The sequence below is a fragment of the Pangasianodon hypophthalmus genome, chromosome 21 (genome assembly GCF_027358585.1).
Source record: "Pangasianodon hypophthalmus isolate fPanHyp1 chromosome 21, fPanHyp1.pri, whole genome shotgun sequence".
NCBI lineage: Eukaryota > Metazoa > Chordata > Actinopteri > Siluriformes > Pangasiidae > Pangasianodon > Pangasianodon hypophthalmus.
The window spans coordinates 15876394-15897429 of NC_069730.1; the positions used below are offsets into that span (position 1 = coordinate 15876394).

General features: G+C 37.4%; 1 protein-coding gene and 2 long non-coding RNA genes across 4 annotated transcripts in view; 2 read left to right on the plus strand and 1 right to left on the minus strand.

The window, feature by feature from the left end:
- The first annotated feature begins 432 nt into the window (after positions 1-432).
- On the plus strand, positions 433-14955 carry slc25a42 (solute carrier family 25 member 42). The gene is made up of 8 exons (XM_026925405.3): positions 433-814; positions 4525-4676; positions 7041-7152; positions 8060-8085; positions 8477-8643; positions 9703-9819; positions 9970-10121; positions 10612-14955. The coding sequence occupies exons 2-8, from the start codon at positions 4596-4598 to the stop codon at positions 10920-10922; spliced, it is 966 nt and encodes a 321-aa protein (XP_026781206.1). The 5' UTR covers positions 433-814; positions 4525-4595; the 3' UTR covers positions 10923-14955.
- Positions 14956-15193: 238 nt separating this feature from the next.
- Positions 15194-20251, plus strand: LOC117600003 (uncharacterized). Its single transcript, XR_004576905.2, has 3 exons — positions 15194-15806; positions 20003-20090; positions 20188-20251. It is a non-coding gene; the product is annotated as an uncharacterized LOC117600003 (long non-coding RNA).
- The window catches only part of LOC113533563 (uncharacterized), a 30693-nt gene continuing 29415 nt past the window's right edge, over positions 19759-21036 (minus strand). For both annotated transcript variants that reach the window (XR_004580366.2, XR_003403422.3), the window contains exon 4: positions 19759-20279. This is a non-coding gene — a long non-coding RNA (uncharacterized LOC113533563). The remainder of the gene's footprint in view (positions 20280-21036) is intronic.

Genomic DNA, 21036 nt, shown 5'->3' on the forward strand with positions numbered 1-21036 from the left:
TAGTATTTTCAAATTGCCTGTAATGTGTGTGAGATTGTGCCCTGCGATGTTTTTCTGCAGCCTTGTGTAGGAAAAGCAGCATTATTCTGTTGATTCCAGAATAATCAAATAACAACCAAATGGAAAAGTTCTACGTTTGCTGAACAGTAACAGTAGCACATCAGGTCCTGTTTTATTCCTTACTTCACTGCTAGGCATGCCCTGACCTGACACTTGCTGTCACGCCCCTCAAACTAACCTATCCAGGCGAGGGGCTCTCTCCGCGGACTTCATTTCCCACAATGCAATCCGATTCGCCTTGCCGTGCCAGTCTCAAAGAGAGGCTACGTTCCAAATGGCGTCCCGCTCTCTCACACAGTGCACTACATAGGGCACGAAATCATATCAGTGTGCACCCTTCTTAGTGCACTATGTGTGTAATTACATAGCGATTTGGAATTGAGACAGGAGTGTCGATAGCTGCACACGAAAACAGCATGGACGGTGCACGGTAACGTAACTCAGTTACAGAGATAACGCAAGCGACTTTTGCGTGTTTGGATGTCGACTGCTGCGGTTTGTTTGAACTCAGAATGCGTAGTTTGCGTGACTGGACGTCAGTTGCGTGAAGCAGCGCTCGTGACGCTGACTAGCCGCCTGTTGGCTAAGTTGCTACAGGGTTTGTGTTGAGTTAACGTTAGCTGGCTAACCTCAAGGGGAGTGGTTGTCAAAGTGTCACCAGTTTATTAAAAAAAAGAAAAGAAAAGTCCTGCACCTCGGTTTGGGAACAGAACAGGTGCAAAACAGAGGAAAAGCTGTTTATTTAATCAGAAAGGTAAGTCAGGATAAATTTATTAATAAAAAAAATGGCATTAGCTAACATGAAGTCAAAGCATTGACATTACTCAGTCACGCTTGCTTAGTTAGCTCACTGGCTAATATGAACTTTCCCTGATTTCTAATACTGCACCTGTTTTTATTCTGGACTGGTGTGTGTGTGTGTGTTTTAAAGGTTACTGTTTATTTCTCTTGGATTTCATCACCACTGAATCATGATCCTGTGACTATATGCTGGTTTATTCTGCTCATATTTACTTTTTATTTAAATGTAATAATGTGGTCAGAGAAACTGGACTGTTTTGACTGTAAAGCTGTCATTGTGTTTCTGGAAATGTGACTCTAATTCCTGATACATTTGATCCTCCCTTCAGTCAACCTCTGTCTCATAGGCCTAGATTATAATTCATCTCGATTTCATACACATAACACAACCTCAGTATGCTGGAATGAAGTGTGTCTTGCTTCTCATAGTCTATTATTATTAGAGGTCCAAGCATGAAACACAAACCCTATTGTATTTGTCCAGGGTTTTCTTCTTCTTTTTCTTCCCTAAAGTGAATTATGCAGATATTTAACTTGGAGAATTTTCTCACATCATTTTAAGTCAAGGGCTCAAGTTACACAATTCCTGGCCTCGACTTTGGTGTCTTGTGGCTACAACATGATAATCAGTAGCCACGAGTTGCTTAGTTTGTGGCTTTTCGATATTAACCTCTTGACACCATGTATTGTCCCTTGGCCTCAATATATTAATTCGTGGTCACAAGTTATTTAAAATTAACCTCCAAGTCACCTCAGGGGCTCCGGATTTAAGCCATCGTTTAGTCCTGGTTTTAGTTTTGCAATAAATTCTTGCAGTTGAGATTGTAAATTTCCAAAATGGCAATAAATATTAAATAGCTTGCAGAAACTGAAAAAGTACCTCATAGTTAACTTTATTCGTAATGGTTTTTACTTAAAATTGACAAAAAGTCTTAATAACAATTAATATTAAAAATATCATTGTTATGTTTACTTGTGAATCCATCATGGTTCTAATTGCTGATTTGTTAAACCATGTCTAAACTAGCTAATTTAGCCTGATTAATTTAATTTAAGTTTGTCACCCCACCATTGTAGTTTTCTTATAGCTCCTTATGCCAAAAGCTAAACCTTGGATTTTAGACTTGGTTAACCTTAAATATGCCTCTTTGATAATATTGCGGATGGTGATTGCATTTTTTCTTTAGAAACAGCAGCCTGTTTGTGTTTGAAAGTTCCTTGTAAAGATCTCACCTGATCCATTTTGTAACAAGACTCTTTTCAAAAGCAGACTAAAGACTAAAAGCTTGGCAGCATGGCTGTAAGTTGATCCACAAGGAGAAATGGGGGAAGAGAAGGACATGGGGTAGAAGATATGACTGGCAGTGTGAGAAATTGGGTTTGGAGACAGAGAGAGACAGAGAGAAAGAGGTGATATATTTACACTCCCGGGAAAAAGATATATTTAACCCAGAGAGAACTTTGAGAGAATAATGGAGATGCACTGGCTATTAACTTAGTATGACTTAGCATATAAGGCATCTGACACAGGTCCTGTTGTATAAACTGTCACTAAGAGTTAACAATTAACAATCTTCCATGTCGTTTTCAGTTTATTGTATAAACTACGAAGCAAAGTTTACCGGATTGCTCTGAACAGATCGTACATTTTCACTAGGACATAATGGGTGTGGGTTTTGGGTTTGCCTGTACGGCCATTGTTGTCATGTTTTACAGTTAGATGTTTTCCCATTCCGATGGACAACCTTTCACCCAGAAAGTGCACAAGAGCGCCCGCTGATATCCGAACACTATGCAGCCGTCATGCTTGGTGACTGAGAATAGCGCGCGAATGCAGACCAGCTGGGTGAAGTCAGGTTTCCCTCAGCAACACCATCAGCTCTGCATAAAGCCGTGCGTCTCAGCCGCGGTTTTCTGACATGGCCTCCCACAACAGACAGCACCACTTAATTCACTTTGTGTGTCAAAAGGACATCAGAGTATGTGTTCTTACTCAAACTGATTAAATCATTCTGATGAATGAGTACATGGCTCCTAGTGACCATGTGTCTGTTCTCAGTGCCCTGATTTGATCATCCTTGAATGACATTTTACAGTGATGAGCAAGTCTAAAATCTGTTTTACACTTTGGCGTTTTAAGATTATTAACTGTTACACTGTATGAGATGACCCCAATAAAATCTTGTCTGAACTGAATATGTGATAACCTTCCTTCTTGCTATATTGATAGATGAGAATTGTCGCAGTGGTCACACACTGAGAATTTCATTAAAAAAAAAAAAATTCTGATGCTGCCAGATCTTTGTCGTCAGCAGCATGCCACAATATGCATTCTAAGACCGCCAATATCAGCTCGCCTCATTTAAATCACTGAAATGAAGTCACTAGATTGCTGGGCTCAGGACTTGAGGAGAAGAAAAAGAAGAAGAAGAATCAGTCTTTATTTGTCACACATACATTACAGCATGAGGAAGTTCTTTTCTTTGCATATCCCAGCTTGTAAGGAAGTTGGGGTCAGAGCGCAGGGTCAGCCGTGATACTGCGCCTCTGGAGCAGAGAGGGTTATGGGCCTTGTTCAAGGCCCTAACAGTGGCAGGGTGGCAGTGCTGGAGATTTAACTCCTGACCTTCTGATCAGTAACCCAGACCCTTACTGTTGAGCCACCACTGCTCAGGGTCACTGATATACATTAAAATGTGTCATTGTGAACACAGTTATGGAGAAAGCACTGCTGCTTTTTGTTTTGTTTTAAACTGACTTTGGAATTTTGAAATCATAATCTCTTTTGGATTAAGCTGTCTGATGGATTTTCACCGTTCAAAGTTCAAATAATTTCTTCCACATTTTTATCCCTTTCAGTGTGACATTTGTGTGTGTGTGTGATCTACCACAAAAATCTTTCCTAAGCTTGTTTTTAAAAACATTTTTACCAAAGGTGCCAATAGTTCTGCAGCTGACTGTAAATATTCAGAGACAGAATCCACATTTGAAAGTTTATGCTCCAGTGTTTTACTTTAGTCTTCTTTTTGGTCAAATGAACCTTGTTGTTGTTGTTGTTGTTGTTGTTTTTTTAATCTAGGAACATAGCCCTAAATGAATGCCTGTCATTTTTGACATCACTTACTTTCACACATTGTAAAATTGTAAAATATGTGATGCTGTAGTAGTGAACATTTCCAATAGACACTTATTGGTGTCATTCTTTTTTAAGTGGATAAATCTGAAGTGGCATTCTATCGAGGCACACAGTGCACTATGGAGCTTTAACATCATCATTATGTTGAATAGGAAAGCATTTTTGATTTGGCCTGACTGAGTGTTGATGAGTTAAATTTAATTAAACAAAAATTTAATTAAACAAACAAAAAAAAAAGCAATGTGAAGATGTAGATTTTTTACATGCATCCCGGGTATCCCCTTCTCCACTTTCCATGAGTTGTGCAATATGTACATTTAATGCAGCAGTGCTGCTAATCTTCATTCTGTTATTGGGCATGTAAAATTAAAGGCTCAAATATATTCAAAAGCTAGAACATGAAAATAATTAAATAATTATAATTAAATAAATAAATAATTAAAGTCTCACAGCTCAAAAGAGGATGTAAATTCTACAATGTTTGCTCCAGGCTAATTGTGCTGCTTTGTTTTTTGTCCTCCATGCAGTTGTTCAGCAAGTGTATGTGTGCAGCCTGCAAACCCCCCTGAGTGCTGGCGAGTGTGTATAGCGGGCTGGCATGGGGAATGGAGTACAGGAACATGGGGGGGCACTCACACAGGGTGAGGTGCTTCCACGGCCCTCCTCCAGCCAATCAGAGGTAATTAAAGAACAGATGATAGCTAAAGAGATTATTGTCTGATAAATGTCTGGAACAAGCGACAGGGTGACTGGGACACGTGACACATCAAATTGATTTTTTTTTTCTCACTTTCAAGCAAATTAGTTTAATAATGCTATGAAGCAACTAATGTTCTTGGTTGTTAAATTGAATAGTCAGTGTTTGATATTAAGTCTTGGTTTAAACAGAAACCAGAAGTAGCTGGAGTAGAAACATATCTGCGTATTTTGAACAAAAGTGATTAATATATATATTATAAAGCCTAAACAGCTGTTAGCGATTCTTTTTTTTTTTTTTTTTTTTTTTTTTATTTTTTATTAATGCCAAAAATGGATGCCAGCAAGTGACTACATTAGCAATCTTGACACACACCTTACATCAAACTTTAAACTTTACTTGATATCAGTGTCGAAGTTAAGGCCTTCTTTTTGAGTCATGATACACCAGTATAATTTGCTACTCACCTTGGACAACTAGCAATATTTGATTTTAATTATGTTTTATTTCCTCTGTCACTGGGAGGACTTTACTGGAATTCTGTGCAGGATGAAAAATTGATTAAGTTATGGCAACTCTTCCTACAGTCTAAGAATACTGTGTGAGTGTGTATGTGTGTGTAGGCAACAAGAAGTGTGTACATCCAAACACAGTGTCAAAATAACCTGAAGTATCAGTACTGGCAGGGACGGCTGGTGTAAATGTACTGACAGGGCTGAAGCTCCCTGTGTTTCAAAGATAAAAACATGGCAACTTTTTTTGGCATCCATATCAGATTGTTTGCTGTTAACAAATGTTTTAAGGCGGATTGTTGAGTTTTGTGGAACCAAGTGCAACAGCACCACCTGTGGTCATAGAAAAAAAATGCACAGACATGAGGCTGGGACTGATTTCTTTCTAGCCCAGACTCTAGATTCATGCAGACTATCAATGACAATCATGTCAAACGAAACCAGAATTTGATTTTGGTTTGGGCTGATATTTTTCAGACATGTCCATTACACATCATCAGCAGTGATTGAGAAGCTTAGTATGAAATACCGCTTCGGGTGTAATGAACGTGAATGAGGTGTATTAGTTACTCTATCATCATTTTCCCCCCAAAATGTGTTTGTGTTTGAAGAAGACACTAAAAATAGATAGACTAAACACACATTGTACAATCAGAGTACAAAGTACAGATGACAAATGTAAGTTTAGTGGGGGTTTTTTTTGGTTTGAATGAAAGTATTATAGCTTTTCCATTTTCTGTGTTTGGTATTCAGAGGACACATGAAATCACATATCAGTCTTTAAGTGAGTGTGTGTGTTTGCTCTGCAGCATTGTTATTATGCCATCAAGACCTTGCGATATCTCACATTGCTCAACCTTAATAGTTTTATTGTTGAGCTATTGATAGATATTAGATTTTAACTCTCCCATTTATATCACAACCAGCCATCACTGTACCTTACTGGTTATAGATTTATGATCTGTGTCCATGATCCCCTGAATCTACTAGTCTCTATAGTTCCAGTCTTCAGCACCTTGTCGTTCTTAAGCATCATCTCTTAGTCGGAACCACAGTGTCCAAGTTTAGGAACTAAACATGTAGGTAGATCTACTGGAGCAGGAACTATATTTAGTCCCTGGTTACCTTACCAGGCCCAAAAAGGAACTCAGTGACTCACTTCAGGCATAACATTTTTCTTGCATAGTCTTGTCTGCACTCTGTCACTCACACAAACGTGTCATTATTGCCATGTTGCAACACTGGGTTCAAAACTGATCCAAGGTTAACAGCGTGGGACACTGAAATAGCTACCAGAATAGTGACATGCTTTAAATAAAATCAAATTATACATTTTTTGGGCTTGGGCATAAAAATAGTGGTGTAAAGCTTCTATTGCTATACATGATGATTATCATCATATTGTGGGTCTGTTATGATAACCTCTTGACTTAACCGCCACCTAAATGGTTTAGTCTCTCATCCAGGACTTTTGCATTCTTCTTTCTTGCATAAGTTTGGCTTAATAATCTACATGATCTCAAACAAGAACAGTGCCACAGCTGCATATTTTACACACACACACACACACACACACACACACACACACACACATATGCAAACCACTGTCCAGTGCATGTCATTACATGCTGGTACTGACACCACATTACAAGTAGGAATCATGCACATTTCTGTGTCATGGACTGAGCGATTGCCGCTTAGCATATTTAGCATGCCTTTCCCATGCTAAGGATAAAAATGTTTGCTTAGTAAATATTTAACACTGCATTTTTCTAAATAGTTAATTATCTACTCAAAAGATAAAATGGTTGAAGCAACATAATTGTGTGTGCAGGGTTTTAAGCAGGGCCGGTCTGTGCTGAACTCATTGCTCTCTGGAGCCTTTGCAGGAGCTGTGGCGAAAACAGCTGTAGCTCCATTGGACAGGACCAAGATCATGTTCCAAGGCAAGACACATTCATACAAACCAACACAATCAGTATGAAATGTTCTTTCAAGCTGTGCACAGAAATTGGATCGGTTTTGGCAGGTGAAAGCCTCACTAGTTGTTCGTTAAGTAAAAATAAACACATAAAATAAAAGTGGGTCATAGGGAAGATACAAAAGACTGAAACTGTTACTGATTCAGTGGGAGTCACTATTCACTTCAGAATGAAATCTCTGTATATAATCGGTTGGTTGTATACAAGTCTATGAATGAGACACTTGTAGAAATTTGTCACTATTACAGTAACTGTCTATTCTCTTCTCATGCCCAGTGTTCCTGGTACAGGCTCCCCGCAGTTACCAAAGATGAATGAACTGCTGTATTTGTTTTAAAAGTTGTATGTTGCACATATGATTATGGGGCTGAGGAGAGTGTCAATCATGCTGCTTTAACCCCTACTTCAGACAAAACATAGACAATATACTGCTTCCACATTGCTTTTGTGTTTCAGATCAATGTAGGAGTGCCGCATCTTAGTGTCCTGTTTGAAAAGACCAGATTCATGAACAACTTGAATGCATAAACAACAATAAAAAGGGCATGTGGGCCCTTGATGAAACCCTTTCCAAATTGTCATGTGGCATAGCACTGCTTGACTGTGTAGTATAAAATATGTTTTTCTATACATTTACTTCTTGGTTTCTTTGCATTTTACATAATTGTTCACATTGTACACAAAATACAAAATGTGCTGTATCTTACTTTGTAAAATAATCTAGTAAATTGTCTTTTACTAGTCATGTTTAGATCCTGTTTAAAAAAAAAAAAAAAAAAAAAAAGAGAATATTGCCCAATCCAATAATCAGTATATACTGGCATTAACATCTTAAGGAAATATACTAACATTGTTCTTTTTCTCTTTTTAGTGTCTTCAAACAGATTTTCTGCCAAGGTGAGTGATTCTTGTGTTGAGAATCAGTACTAGAGGCGTGTTTAACTGTTTGTCAGCAAGTAGCTGAATACTAAAAATACTATATGTCCACATGAAGTCAGTGAGAATATAAGAAAAAGAAAGGCCAGATAGACAGCAGCACTGGTATGGTGTACACATTAGAGGTGTTCATTGATACTAAAAAGTTCAACAAGCAGGTGTGTTTACTGTCTAGAGACATAAAACTTTTCCCAAAAAATGTTAGCATAATGATCATAAGCATTCATCCTTGTAAAGGTGATTGTTATGGTGCATAGATTTTGAGGAGCACAACCTAGAGTGTTCAAAGCACTTTACTCATTCAAAAATAAAGCCAACCCCATGCAGATTAGTCTGTCTTTGTGGTGAACAGGAGGCGTACCGGTTGATTTATCGCACCTATCTGAAGGAAGGTTTCCTGAGCTTATGGAGAGGCAACTCAGCCACCATGGTGAGGGTCATCCCCTACGCTGCCATCCAGTTTTGTGCCCACGAACAATACAAGAGGCTTCTAGGAGGCTATTATGGCTTTCAGGGCAGGTGAGTACTTTCCATACATTCCAAGATGTTTGATGTAGCTTTCTGAAGTCACATGAACAGCTTGTGTGAGATCTGATCATTATACAAGTTTCCAAATATGTAAGCAAATCCTTGCTTATGTTCAGAGTGGGAACCCTGTTTTAGGATTATAGAGCTAGGATTTTTAGATCAGTGAGAAGCACCTATGGAACACTGCTTCACAGTTTCATGCATCCATAGAGGTAAAGTGCACAGGTCCTATTTATGTCCGTTTAATGCTGGCTCATATATAAAAAGATTTATTAGGAAAATTAGTAACAGCATTATGATATACACAATTATGATTTGTGCATATTAAGAATGTAACTGAATACATTATTCATAACAAACAGACAAATTGGGCACAGTATATTTTTAATAAAGCTTGCACAGAGCAATTGGCTGAGACTTGTGGTGCGCATTGAGACTGGGATCCTGCAGGATGTGATAAAAAAAAAAAGGAGGTTTGCAAGAGGTTTTTGCCTTCATGTGAGCGTGAGCGAGCGATCATTACAAAGCTTACAGGACAAATGAAGATCATGTTCATTAACATTTTCATTAATTCATTCATGCTTAGTAAATGCCTGGTCAGGGTCACAGTGGTTAAACTTAGGATAGTTTATTTATTATTTATTTATTTTGGGGAGATAGAGCCAACTAAAATTAGATATAAAATGTCACAGGTAAAAACAAAAATAATAACTGTTCGAGGAAGATTAAGAACTTGGTCTTGTGCACATCTCTAAAAACTTGAGTGATGTAGCTAAGCTTGAGAAACTGTCAGAGCCACACCCACTTTGGGTTTAAATCCAGATACAGATATGGATATTTACAGATACAGATAGTGTCATTAGTGTGTATGTGTGTGATTGTAAGGTGATTTTCTGAATCCGCATGAGTGAATGACATTATACTTGAAGAGCAATGTATGTTAAAATATAAATAGCAACCAACAACACTCTCACTTGCTGTGTAATATGTTCTAGCATCTTTTTGAGAATCTCAAAAGTGAATTTTGTATTCCTCTCCTCTCTGTTGCAGTGCTCTGCCTCCTGTGCCGAGACTCCTGGCTGGCTCACTGGCAGGCACCACAGCCGCCATGCTCACATACCCGCTTGACATGGTGCGCGCCCGCATGGCAGTCACGCCCAAAGAAATGTAAGAGGCCGTGCTCTTTAAACGACATCATCTTCAGAAGGAAATTTGGAGTGTCATTAAACAGATTTTTGTAAACACAATGGAGCAAGTATTTGTTGAATTACCTGAAGCTTTTATACAGTATGTACATCTCTGGTGTGTGTTCCTCAGGTACAGTAATATAATGCATGTGTTTGTGAGGATCTCGCGTGAGGAAGGACTGAAGACCCTCTACAGGGGATTTACTCCAACAATACTGGGTGTGGTTCCTTACGCAGGCCTCAGCTTCTTCACTTATGAGACGCTTAAGAAACTCCATGCAGGTACATTCCACTGTGTTAATGTACGTGGGGAAGAGAGAGAAAATGTTTGAGTAGATGAGGTTTGTCAGCTACATTTGCAACCAGAATGTTGTTCACATTGTTTTGTGTGGTTCTTGGAGATCCCTGGAATGCTTCTAAATTCTGAGACACCTTAAAAGGTTTGAAATACCGTTCATATCAGCCGCTTTTGAAATACCTACTCATAGCCGCTTTTCTAGTTTTCCCCTTTGTGTGAATTTCCGTAGCAGCAAACATTTCAGCACGTTTCAGTTTGCACCATTTTTTGCAAAATCATTTCACGCCTAACAGTGATAAGCCTTTGAAGTTTGATCTTTGAAATGTTAAGAAGTCCCCTTGGTTCTCAGTAAACATGTCTGTTATGTATTTGTGCTTGATAGTAATGTCTCAGAAAATAGGAAATGAAAGTGTTTATTTACCAGTGACTTAGCCCCTTAAATATACCCTTGATTTTTTTTTGTGTGTGTTTCAGAGGAGACAGGACGAGCTCAGCCCTACTCGTATGAGCGGCTGGCGTTTGGTGCATGCGCCGGCCTCATCGGTCAGTCAGCTTCATACCCGCTGGATGTGGTGCGACGGCGCATGCAGACGGCAGGTGTGACGGGCCACACGTACAGCACCATCATGGGCACTATGCGGGAGATCGTGTCAGAGGAGGGTGTCATCCGCGGCCTGTACAAAGGCCTGAGCATGAACTGGGTCAAAGGGCCTATTGCTGTTGGCATCAGCTTCATGACCTTTGACCTCACCCAAATCCTGCTGCGCAAGGTGGGTGCACGATAGCCCATCACATTGGGGAAGACTTTTTAGGGGCAACACTATAACCAAGATGTCTGCCTGTATCCCTATATCTGAGGTGGCTTGGAAAGGAAAAAACAGGGTCTTCTTGCTGCTCGTGTCAGACCCAGAGAGGAGGAAGAGTGGAAACCAGCGCACATGCTGCCAGAGAAAACAGGAAGTTTATCAACTGACACACGAGCACAGAGATGGGACTTTTGTAGAAGTCTGTGGTTCCACATTTTGTAGGAATGTGAAGTGACATTTTAGTGATTTTTGTTTTCTGAGTTGGAGAATCTCTTGGTACACACTATGTGTGTGTGAGTGTGTGTGTGAAATAGAGAAATAGAGTTACAGACAGATTCAGAATGAATGTATGTCCTGTATGATCTCTCCTTTATACTGCCGTCTCACAAGTGTCCAAGTCCGGCAACCTCCAGGATGTCCTGTAAAAGTGCAATATGTTCATGCTAGAGCTGGGTGATATTCAAATTCTTACATCAATGTTATGTGTATGACATGCATACATACACGTTTATGAAAAATTCATATTTTCTACAGTGTCATTCAGTTAAACCCTCTTGGTTGCCAGCAGCCAATCAGGGGATAGAAATGATAGGAGTAAGATCTTGATTGGTTAAGTATGTTAAGTAACCAATAAATAATAGAGATGAAGTGGGGCTTAGGGTTTAGGTCTTAAATGGCTTTTTGTGTAGTTTTTTAAAAATGAATTGAAAAAGGCAAGCAGGTAAGGTAAGCACTTACCAGGAGAAAAAAACCCATCATATATTCATATATCGCTCAGCTCTGCTTCATGCTTGAACATGAAACACTCTTTCTATATTTTTATAGATACTTTCTGTATCTATATTATCTCTCTTCTGTATTTCTGTATCCCTGAAATTCTTTTTCCCGCCCCTCTGCCTTGTGATGTCTGATTCGTCAGAGCTGCCTTGAACAGAAACTAGCACATTTGTTCATCAGTGATGATATAAACCTGAAAGAGCATTTATTTAGTTTCCGCCGTATGAATTTGAGATGATCTCTTAGTAGTGAACCTATAAATTTTTATAGAGAAACAGCAATAAGGATGTAATGGAGCAGAACGGAGAGGTGTTATGGGGAAGTTTCGAGCGTCTCGCTTCTCTTACTCACTGTTGATGAATGGTGTCCGCTGCTTCTATCTTTATCCTGTGCAGTATGTGAGTATGTGGAGCCACTCACACCACAGAGGGCTGAGAGCAGGTGTGTGTGTGTGTGTGTGTGTGTGTGTGTGTGTGAGAGAGAGAGAGAGAGGGAGGGACACAGAGAGAGCTGACCAGCTGTGGGCAGTAACATGCAGGTTGGCTCTTATTGAGAGCACTGTGTGTGTGGTGTTGTTTCTCTATTGTCCTAAACATCTCTGTGCTTTAGTAGGTATGCCATGGTGCATATTAAGACGAGTGTGTTTGTGTTGGTTGTGTAAATGATGTGGATGAGGATATACCAAGTGCCTACAGAGAGAGTAGACAGATGTACTATAACTGAAACACACTATCAGAAAAAAGGGACCTTTCTCTGTCGCATATCTTGTGTACCTTTATTATGGATCTTTCACCTGGAAAAGTGGATATAGTGTAGCTTTAAAAATGATTTAAGGTACACAACTTGATATAGTTAGAGTAAAACTTGAAAGTGCACTACACGCACCTTTCTAGACATGTGTAAAAGATACATAGTAATGGTAAAAAGTGTGCATTCTTTAGGGTACCACCCCAGAGACAAGGAATAGTACAGTTGAGTACCCTTGTTTCTGATGCTTCATGCAGTTATACGTGTCCTATATCTTAATGCCAAGTGACCATGCGTGATAAAAGTGCAATAGGTAAGAGGTCATTCTCAGTAAACTGCATGATTTATTATCATCCACGTTTTAGCAGTTTGGTGTTCTGATGAATCATCTTCCAAGTAATCTTTGGGTATTTGATAACTCCTGAGGAAAGATAAAGGAATACTCCAGTGTTTTGCAGTGTCTGTAGTGTACGTGTGATTACCATGAACTGGAATTTCAACACCTTTATCTGAAAAAAGAACAAAACCCTGTTTTCCAATATCATTTCTATTCAAAGAACAGTTCATACAAAACACTTTAATCATTTCTTCAGTGAGATATATTTTTAAGTGAAGACCTTAGTCTTACTCGGTATGATTAGTGCTTTCAGATGGGACTGCTTTTTCATTTCTCATTATGTAGATGTGATGGTGCTGTGTGTAACAGAAAAATGACGTTTCATCGTTCTGTATGTTTAGATAACGCTTCACAGGAACAGCTTTTGGTAACATGTTCTGTCATGTCTTCATCATCTTAACACAGTTATTGTTAAAGTGTAACAGTTGTGTTGAATTTGTGTTGTACACTTGCATTACAAGTGAGTTTTGACCGAACAGTTTTACTGTTCTTTTTTTTGTAAAGGAAGATGTGTTAGATTTCTGTTCTGTGGTAGAGATGCATCGATTCCAATAACATGCTCAGTTCCTCGTCCTTGTAAAAATGCTCCGATACCCACATCTGATGTGAGCCTAGTGTACATTGTCGCACTAATGAACAGAGAACACGAATTGACAGCAATATGAATGTAATTCGTGATTAATGACGGCAATGTAAAGCAGACTGTAAACTGTTCTCTGCAAAAACTGTCAGGAGGACACACTACAGTGTCTTCCTACAATACAAGTAACCTGATAAAGCATCTTTAGTAGAGAGAGAGTGAGGCCGGCCGCACTGAGCACGCACAGCGTTATCAGCAAACGAAAGGTGCTGTGAATTGCACACACACACAAATCTATTGGCAAGCCTGGAGCAGGCGAAGTGAGTGAACAGCGAAACTGTGGTGTGTGTGAGAGAGCACTTCTGTTCAGCGAGCACTGAGCACTTACAACACTCATGCTTTGGGTCTACACTTCACTCGCTCATTTTTAATGACCATGCTCGCTGATACAGGTCTTCACACTCAGGTTACACTCTCTATTAAAGATACTGGTTATATTTCATAAAATTTTAACATAAGACTCAGCACATGGAGCTCACAGCAGCAAATAACATAAAGACAGCTAAATAAAATATTCCATAATGCCATGAAGTAGGTTCCTCATTTCAGTATCAGGGTACTCTTACTCAGTCTTTAAAAAAATGGCATTGATGCATCTCTAGCCTGTGGTAACTGCACATTTGCTGCAAATGCAATGAATATAGACTGTCTTTAAAAACAGTGAAGTATTCCTTTAATATTATTGACTATCGTCAAAGCTTTCTGATGGAGTGACCTGTAAAGTGTTAATACCTGCATTTACTTCCTAAAGTCTGACAGTTAGACGTTCTGCGCTGTTATTCAGTGGTGTTGAGTGTTGATGAAACGGTGTAATCGGACTATGTGCTGTATGAGCCGTGACCATTTTTTTATTCGCACAAATAATGTCAAACAAGGTCAGATGAAATTTTAAAAAGCGAACAAAATGACAACACTGTTTTCAAAATCTGGTTATGTTCTCTCTCTTTTTTTGTTTTTGTTTTAAAATCTCGTTACTTCAGCGTAAGAGTTTACTAACAGACAATCATTTGATGCCAAAGTATAGTTTGTGTGAATTTGTTTTATTTAGCATTTTCTGTTTTTTTTAGCTTGCAACTCAGTGAGGCCTAGAAACATTGACAGTGTTTGAAAATGGTCATTATATTATCAAAACTAATTAACCACATGGTTTCCTTACACATAGCAGGTACTCGAAACTCAAATGTCTTGTTAAATTTGAACTAACTGGACTAGAATATGTAACTTACAAGCTTTAAATGAAATATAACCTTGCCTCAGTGTAGAATAAACTCACTCGATGATATTCATCAGTGCGATGAAAGTTTTACTGTGTCAAGTGTCAGTGATTTTTGTCAATGCAAAATGGTTTAATCTCTTTAAAATGGCTCATTTTGTGGCATCTAACCTCAATTTTTGTAAAGATTTTAGTGTATTGTGCCAATGAATGTACATTAAACTAATAAGATCAGTCAGTGTGTGTTGTTTTTTTGTGCTAAAGTTTATAGCTGACTGCAAAAGTTTGCACCCCCTTAGAAGTAAACAAGGAACACCTAGCAACATTTAGTGTGTTGGGTTTCACATGTCTTCCTTTATTATCGTTATTCTTTATTATTAAGAATAAACGAATGGTGTATGTCAACGTAGTGTCAAAAATATGTAGTTCAAACATTAGGGTTAATGTTAGGGTTAACTGCTATGTGTTAGGGTTAACCCTAACATTAGGGTTAATTAGACATTCTCCATTTCTGAATGTCTAAATATCTAGATCTAGATATCTGATCTAGATATTTTTTAAACCTACACAAATAATTGTAATTATTCACTGTGATTTGAACATTGAACAAAATGATCTTTAGTGTTTAGCTGTACAGTAATTTCACATTCTGTCATGACCCAGCATAGTAAGGAAGTACATTACTTTTTAACCAAAGCAGCTTACAGTTAAAACAGAATACGAAACACAGAAGTAGGATTAGGAGTTTTGCTCAAGGGTCCAAACGTGGCTCTTGGGCAGTATTGGGATTTAAACTCACAACCACCTGGTCACTAGTTTAGAAACCACTGAACTTTCAGATTTTATTAGTATTTCTAATAATCACTGATTTCAACATACTCAAATGAGCTCAGGAGAATCATAAAGGCTTGTAAATACTCTAGAAAATGATTGCAGTCGTAATTGCATTGTCCACTAGATGGCGCCATTTGCTAAAACGCTTTGTTCCTGCAGTTAGCTTATAGGATCAGTGAACTGTGATACAGTGAACTGTTTGGGGAAAAGCTAGAAACAGGGAAATTCACTTATATAGTCTTCTTGTACGCGAAGGTAAAATCATGATTGATTAAAATGTTTGATATAAAATCCAAACTAACATATGTCTGGGTCTACAACATTTTTCCAAAAATAGTTTCTTTTTCTACAAAGATTAGTCAGTATTTGGTTACTGCCACACCTGATGCAGGCCTGTTTGTTTAATTCTTGCTAATTTCCTGTCTAGTGATTTGTTGTTAAGACCATTAAAAGCTTAATATTTTTGCCATTTTGGGCTTGGCCGATATTTTTGCCCAGGAGTGTATATTGGGTTGGATTATGAATTATAATAGATGTAATTATCATAAATCATCCGACAGCGTTTACACATTTGGGCCTGTTTTTGCTTTGTAACCACTCAGGCTATGTTTGTCCATTTATTAACCTCTTTTATTGTTGGAAAGATAAAGAGCAAATTGTGAGCTATGAAAGTAAAAGCGAAAATTCTTTTTTTTTTCTTTTTTTTTAAAGAAGTAACTGTTTTGTGTTGTTACTTCCAGGAACTACAAATAATGGCACACCATCTCACACCAAACTGCTTTGCTTTTCAGCAAGATTCTATTATTGTCCCTGTTCCCTGACCAGTGATAATAAAATAACATAAATATTAGCATTTTTTAAATTATTTTTATTTCCTTTCTCTTTTCTTTTCGAATATGTATTGTTATGAATAACAAAGAGCTTCAGCATCGCCTCTGCTGTTCTGTTGTGCAGTTCCTTAACACGCCACAAGATGGCGCCCAATAACAGTAATTAATAGCAAGACCCTCGTTTCTGCCTGTGACCTGAACTTGACCTTCACGGAGCGACACTTTCACTAGGTGTGGAATTGTTTTTCTCTGTTTTGGAGCTTGAAAATCCGTGGAAAAATTCTGATAAGTTGTAGCTGTTAATTTACTGAATACTTTGCTGTATCAGCATGTCTGTCTGTCTATCTATCTATCTATCTATCTATCTATCTATCTATCTATCAGTTTATTAGAGATGTGTCAGATTTCCAGCTGCATGGCTTCTATCTGCTCTTCTGGGCCGCATCTGTTGTATTATTGTGAAGAACACAATGTGCAGTGTGTATCTGCTTAGCCTAAGTGCTTTCTCACTTATTACGTCACTTAGCCTATTATTAATCTAACAAAACAAGTGATATTTTCATAATAATATACATTATAACATCTCCAACATACATTTTCTAATTCATTTTCTATTTCATATCATTATTTCATATCAGCTCTAAATATAATTGTAATTTAACAGGCCGCGTTTCATTTTTAGACTTAAAGTCCGAGAAGGAACAAAGGCTGTAAACAGGAGAGGATGCTGTAGTGCTGAGGGCGGGGCCGTGTGGGCGGGGCTACAGGCATGTGGTTACCATAGGTACGTGGCGCGGCGCTTGATTTATTTGCATGTATTCAAATAGATCATGAATAATTCAGGACTGCATCGCGGCACTGCGGACAGAGGACGCTGTGTACACACACACACACACACACACACACCTTCTCCATCTTGGCCACTCCCAACCGAACCATGCACGGAATCAAGCCATAGGTATGTCCTTATTATTATTATTATTATTATTATTATTATTATTATGTTATATAATACATAAGGATTTTGTAAATTTATTTTTAACCTTGCAATTTTACTGATCTATTTACATTTATTATTTAGAGGATTAAAAAAAAAATAAAATCAATTTGAAGATGCTGACTATTTAAAGATAAAGGGAATTTAAAGATATTTTGAAGAAAGCTAGATCTCGGCTTATACCATTAATAGTTCAAGGGGGAGTTCAACAGATTCAGACCTGTGAGCTGTAATCTGACACCGGAAATGCACCTGAGTGTGTGTGTGTGTGTGTGTGTATATATATATATATATATATATAATGTATATGTATATATATGTGTGTGTGTGTGTGTGTGTGTGTATGTACGTATATAAATTTTTTTTCATTATTAGCTGTAAGGCTAATCTGATTATTTTCATACAGCAGTATAGCACTTTTTCATCCTTCAGTAACATCTGATCTTCTTGGTTTATTCCATTGCACAGGAAGTGATGTCATCAATGAGACAAGCTGAATAATACTGCCCACAGTGTTGTCTTGTAGTGAATGTAATAGGTGTGGAAAAATGAATGTAAGAATTATTATTATTATTATTATTATTATTATTATTGCACTTTATTTAGAACATTTTTATTTTTTATTAGGCCTATAAGGAAAAAAAAAAGCAAAGGCCAATTTTTTGGGGGAAAAACATTTAATGAAATATAAATAAGCCTAATAAAACACTCCCAATATACTGATTTTGATATAACGGATATTTATTTTATATGAATTTGAAAAATATATATATATCTCAATTAATTTTACATTTAGATCGATTTTTAAATATTTCAGCAGTGCTGAACTAAGATACACACGGGTTGTTGATTGGTTGATCATATTATATAGGCTTATTTTTAGTTGTTTGGGGAAAATACATAAATAAAAATAAAAACCCCAGGCTATTATCAGTCCTGGAAAATGTCCTGTAATGGCCGTCGTTGCTATACTTTATCATATTTAGAATATTTATTTCTACACGGATGTTTGTTATTTCGTCAGATAGCGTATTCACAGATATTATATTTTTCCGTTAGCTTGTTGTTGTTCATTTCTCCGCAGATGACATGAAACGTGTTAATGTCTGAATGAGCCTGTTTTAACATTTTCTCCTAATTAGCTTAAATCGCCTGCCAAAAAGCTCAAAAATCTGGGTGATATTATAAAAAAAACAACTTTCTGTAGTACAATCCAGTGATCTAAAATTAAAATGAATCAAATCATACTGTCCCACTATCCCACTACACATTAACATAGTGTACCTGTAAAAAGTGCAAGTCTGAACGTGTTCTGTGCCGATAACATTACCTGTGTGTCATACTGGGTGGACAGTGGATTATTTTCAAAATTACTTTAGTTTATCAAAATGGCGTGTAGATATAATTTTGGATGCTAGCATATAATGGATTGTTTACTATTAAGTTTAGGAATTACCGTTAATTTAGGGATGCTTTTACGCAGAGCTCGATTTGGCAACCCTGTGCACTTCTGCTATGGTGTGTGTGTGTGTGTGTGTGTGTGTGTGGTCATGATTTCATATCTTGTTAAGTACAAATATCCCCACAAGAATATCTGACAGTTTTGTCTTTGTGTGAACAAAAACTGCACCTTTATATTAAAAAAAGAAAAATGAAAAGGGTCAAAATGTTTCCTTCTGATTGCTGAGGTTAAGATTAGAGTTAGGTTTTAGACATAGCGTTATTATTGCATACTGCATTAATAATTATGGAAGATCCTCACAACGTGTGTGTGTGTGCATCTGTGTAATATGGAGGACCTACAGATGAACATCAGCCATTCGTGCTCATTCGTGCTCATTCAGTCTGTAAGAATAACGAAGGCACTCAGTGCATAACGAGATTAACCAGAGCAGAGCCAGTCCGCCAATTCAGCCTGTAGTGTTCATGGAGAGTGTGTGTGTGTGAGAGAGAGAGAGAGTGAGTGAGTGAGTGAGTGCAAATGTGTGTATGCGTGTGTGTGTGTGTGTGTGTGTGTGTGTGTGTGTGTGTATTTAAGTCCACATGCAGGTTCTCACCCCACTCCACCAGTTCAGTGCACTTTAAGCAGCCCACCCAAGAGGAAAGCAGTGAGGCTGAACAAGTGTTATTCAATGCATATGCATATCTCTCTCTCTCTCTCTCTCTCTCACACACACCCCCCCCCCCACACACACACGCACACACTCCCACACTATTAGTAATTTACATAACTCATACAAGCTGATGTATATTTATTTAATTCCAGTCTCATTCACACTTGGGCAGGAATAATCATAATCATAATGCACTAACCCTTATAATGTGCATCATTTTGTTAAGACTGTGCTATGGTGAAATAAAGCGACACTGTCAGACATGATGGAATTCAAAAACTTTATTAAAAATCGCATAACATTAACATCAAGTTAGAAAGAATCTTTTTTTAATTGTGAAAATTAATAAATAAAAATAAAAACATATAGATAGAAGTATATAGATATAGAAGTACACACATATGGCATCATTTGTTAATTTATATATATAAAATTTAAACTTCTCTGCATAGGTTCTTTTTCAATAATGCATATTACTTACCACTTTTTTTATCTACTTACCTCTTGTAGCCAGCCCAGTTTTCTGAAATAACCCGGAGAACAAAAATGCCATGATGAAATGTCCATGTTATTAATCAAAAGCAGCCTGAGAGCAAAGGTAAGTTCAGCAGAAACTCATTTTGTACTTCACAAAAATCTCTCGAGTCCCACAGTGATATTCTGATCTGTGTTTTCCTCTCACTGTTTTCGAGCAGAATGAGAGCAGCTGAACATCACTGTCTTCACTATAGTGCTGTCTGTCTCATCACACACTCCTGTCCTCGTCTATATCACTGAGGTAAGCGATCTGTGTGTAAAGAGCAAAACAATCCAATGAGGAGACAGTATCAGTATCATTTCCATGTAGATGTATGTGTAAAATCAGACTGACTAAATACAGACTAATTACACACTGACTGATGCACCTATTATCATTTAATATAAAGAAATATCAAAATTGTAAATTTCAGATGTAATAATAACCAGTAAACTTCAGTAATTCATTCATAAATGATATGCATGCATTTGACTCAAATCTTACAGTCTCTCATGTAAAAGCCCACAATAAGTACAATATTGTCTCATATTCAATTTACATTAGTTGATATATTACAAAAAACTGCTGGAAAAAAAACACTTCTGTAGTACCCACTCATTCTTTCAAAGTTGTATATATATATATATATATATATATATATATATATATATATATATATATATATAAAACAATAAGACATACAACCCAGACCTCCATTTTATAAGTGTCTAAAATGCAGACTTTCCTGCTCTTTGTTTCCTTTTTAACAACATATAAATGCACATAATAAAAAAAGAATGAAAGCTAAACTGCAAATAAACGAATTCTGACGCTCTTGTGAAAATAGACTGTTGTTAATACACTCCAAAATATAACCGGAATACATTATAATTTCAGTATATTACATTTTTGTATGTGTTATGATGAATAGTTACACTTAGGTTACATCATGTTAGAAGTCATCAAGGATTTAATTAGATAGCGCTTTATTGGATGCTGAACTGGAGGCATTATTCACGTTTATAAA

What these genes read in the sequence shown, in the direction of transcription:
- slc25a42 (XM_026925405.3), top strand. Translation starts at nt 4,596, where the DNA reads ATGGGGAATGGAGTACAGGAACATGGGGGGGCACTCACACAGGGTGAG. An exon ending in GACCAAGATCATGTTCCAAG is followed by an intron (nt 7,153 to 8,059) that starts GCAAGACACATT and finishes TTCTCTTTTTAG; the next exon opens with TGTCTTCAAACAGATTTTCT. An exon ending in TATTATGGCTTTCAGGGCAG is followed by an intron (nt 8,644 to 9,702) that starts GTGAGTACTTTC and finishes TCTCTGTTGCAG; the next exon opens with TGCTCTGCCTCCTGTGCCGA.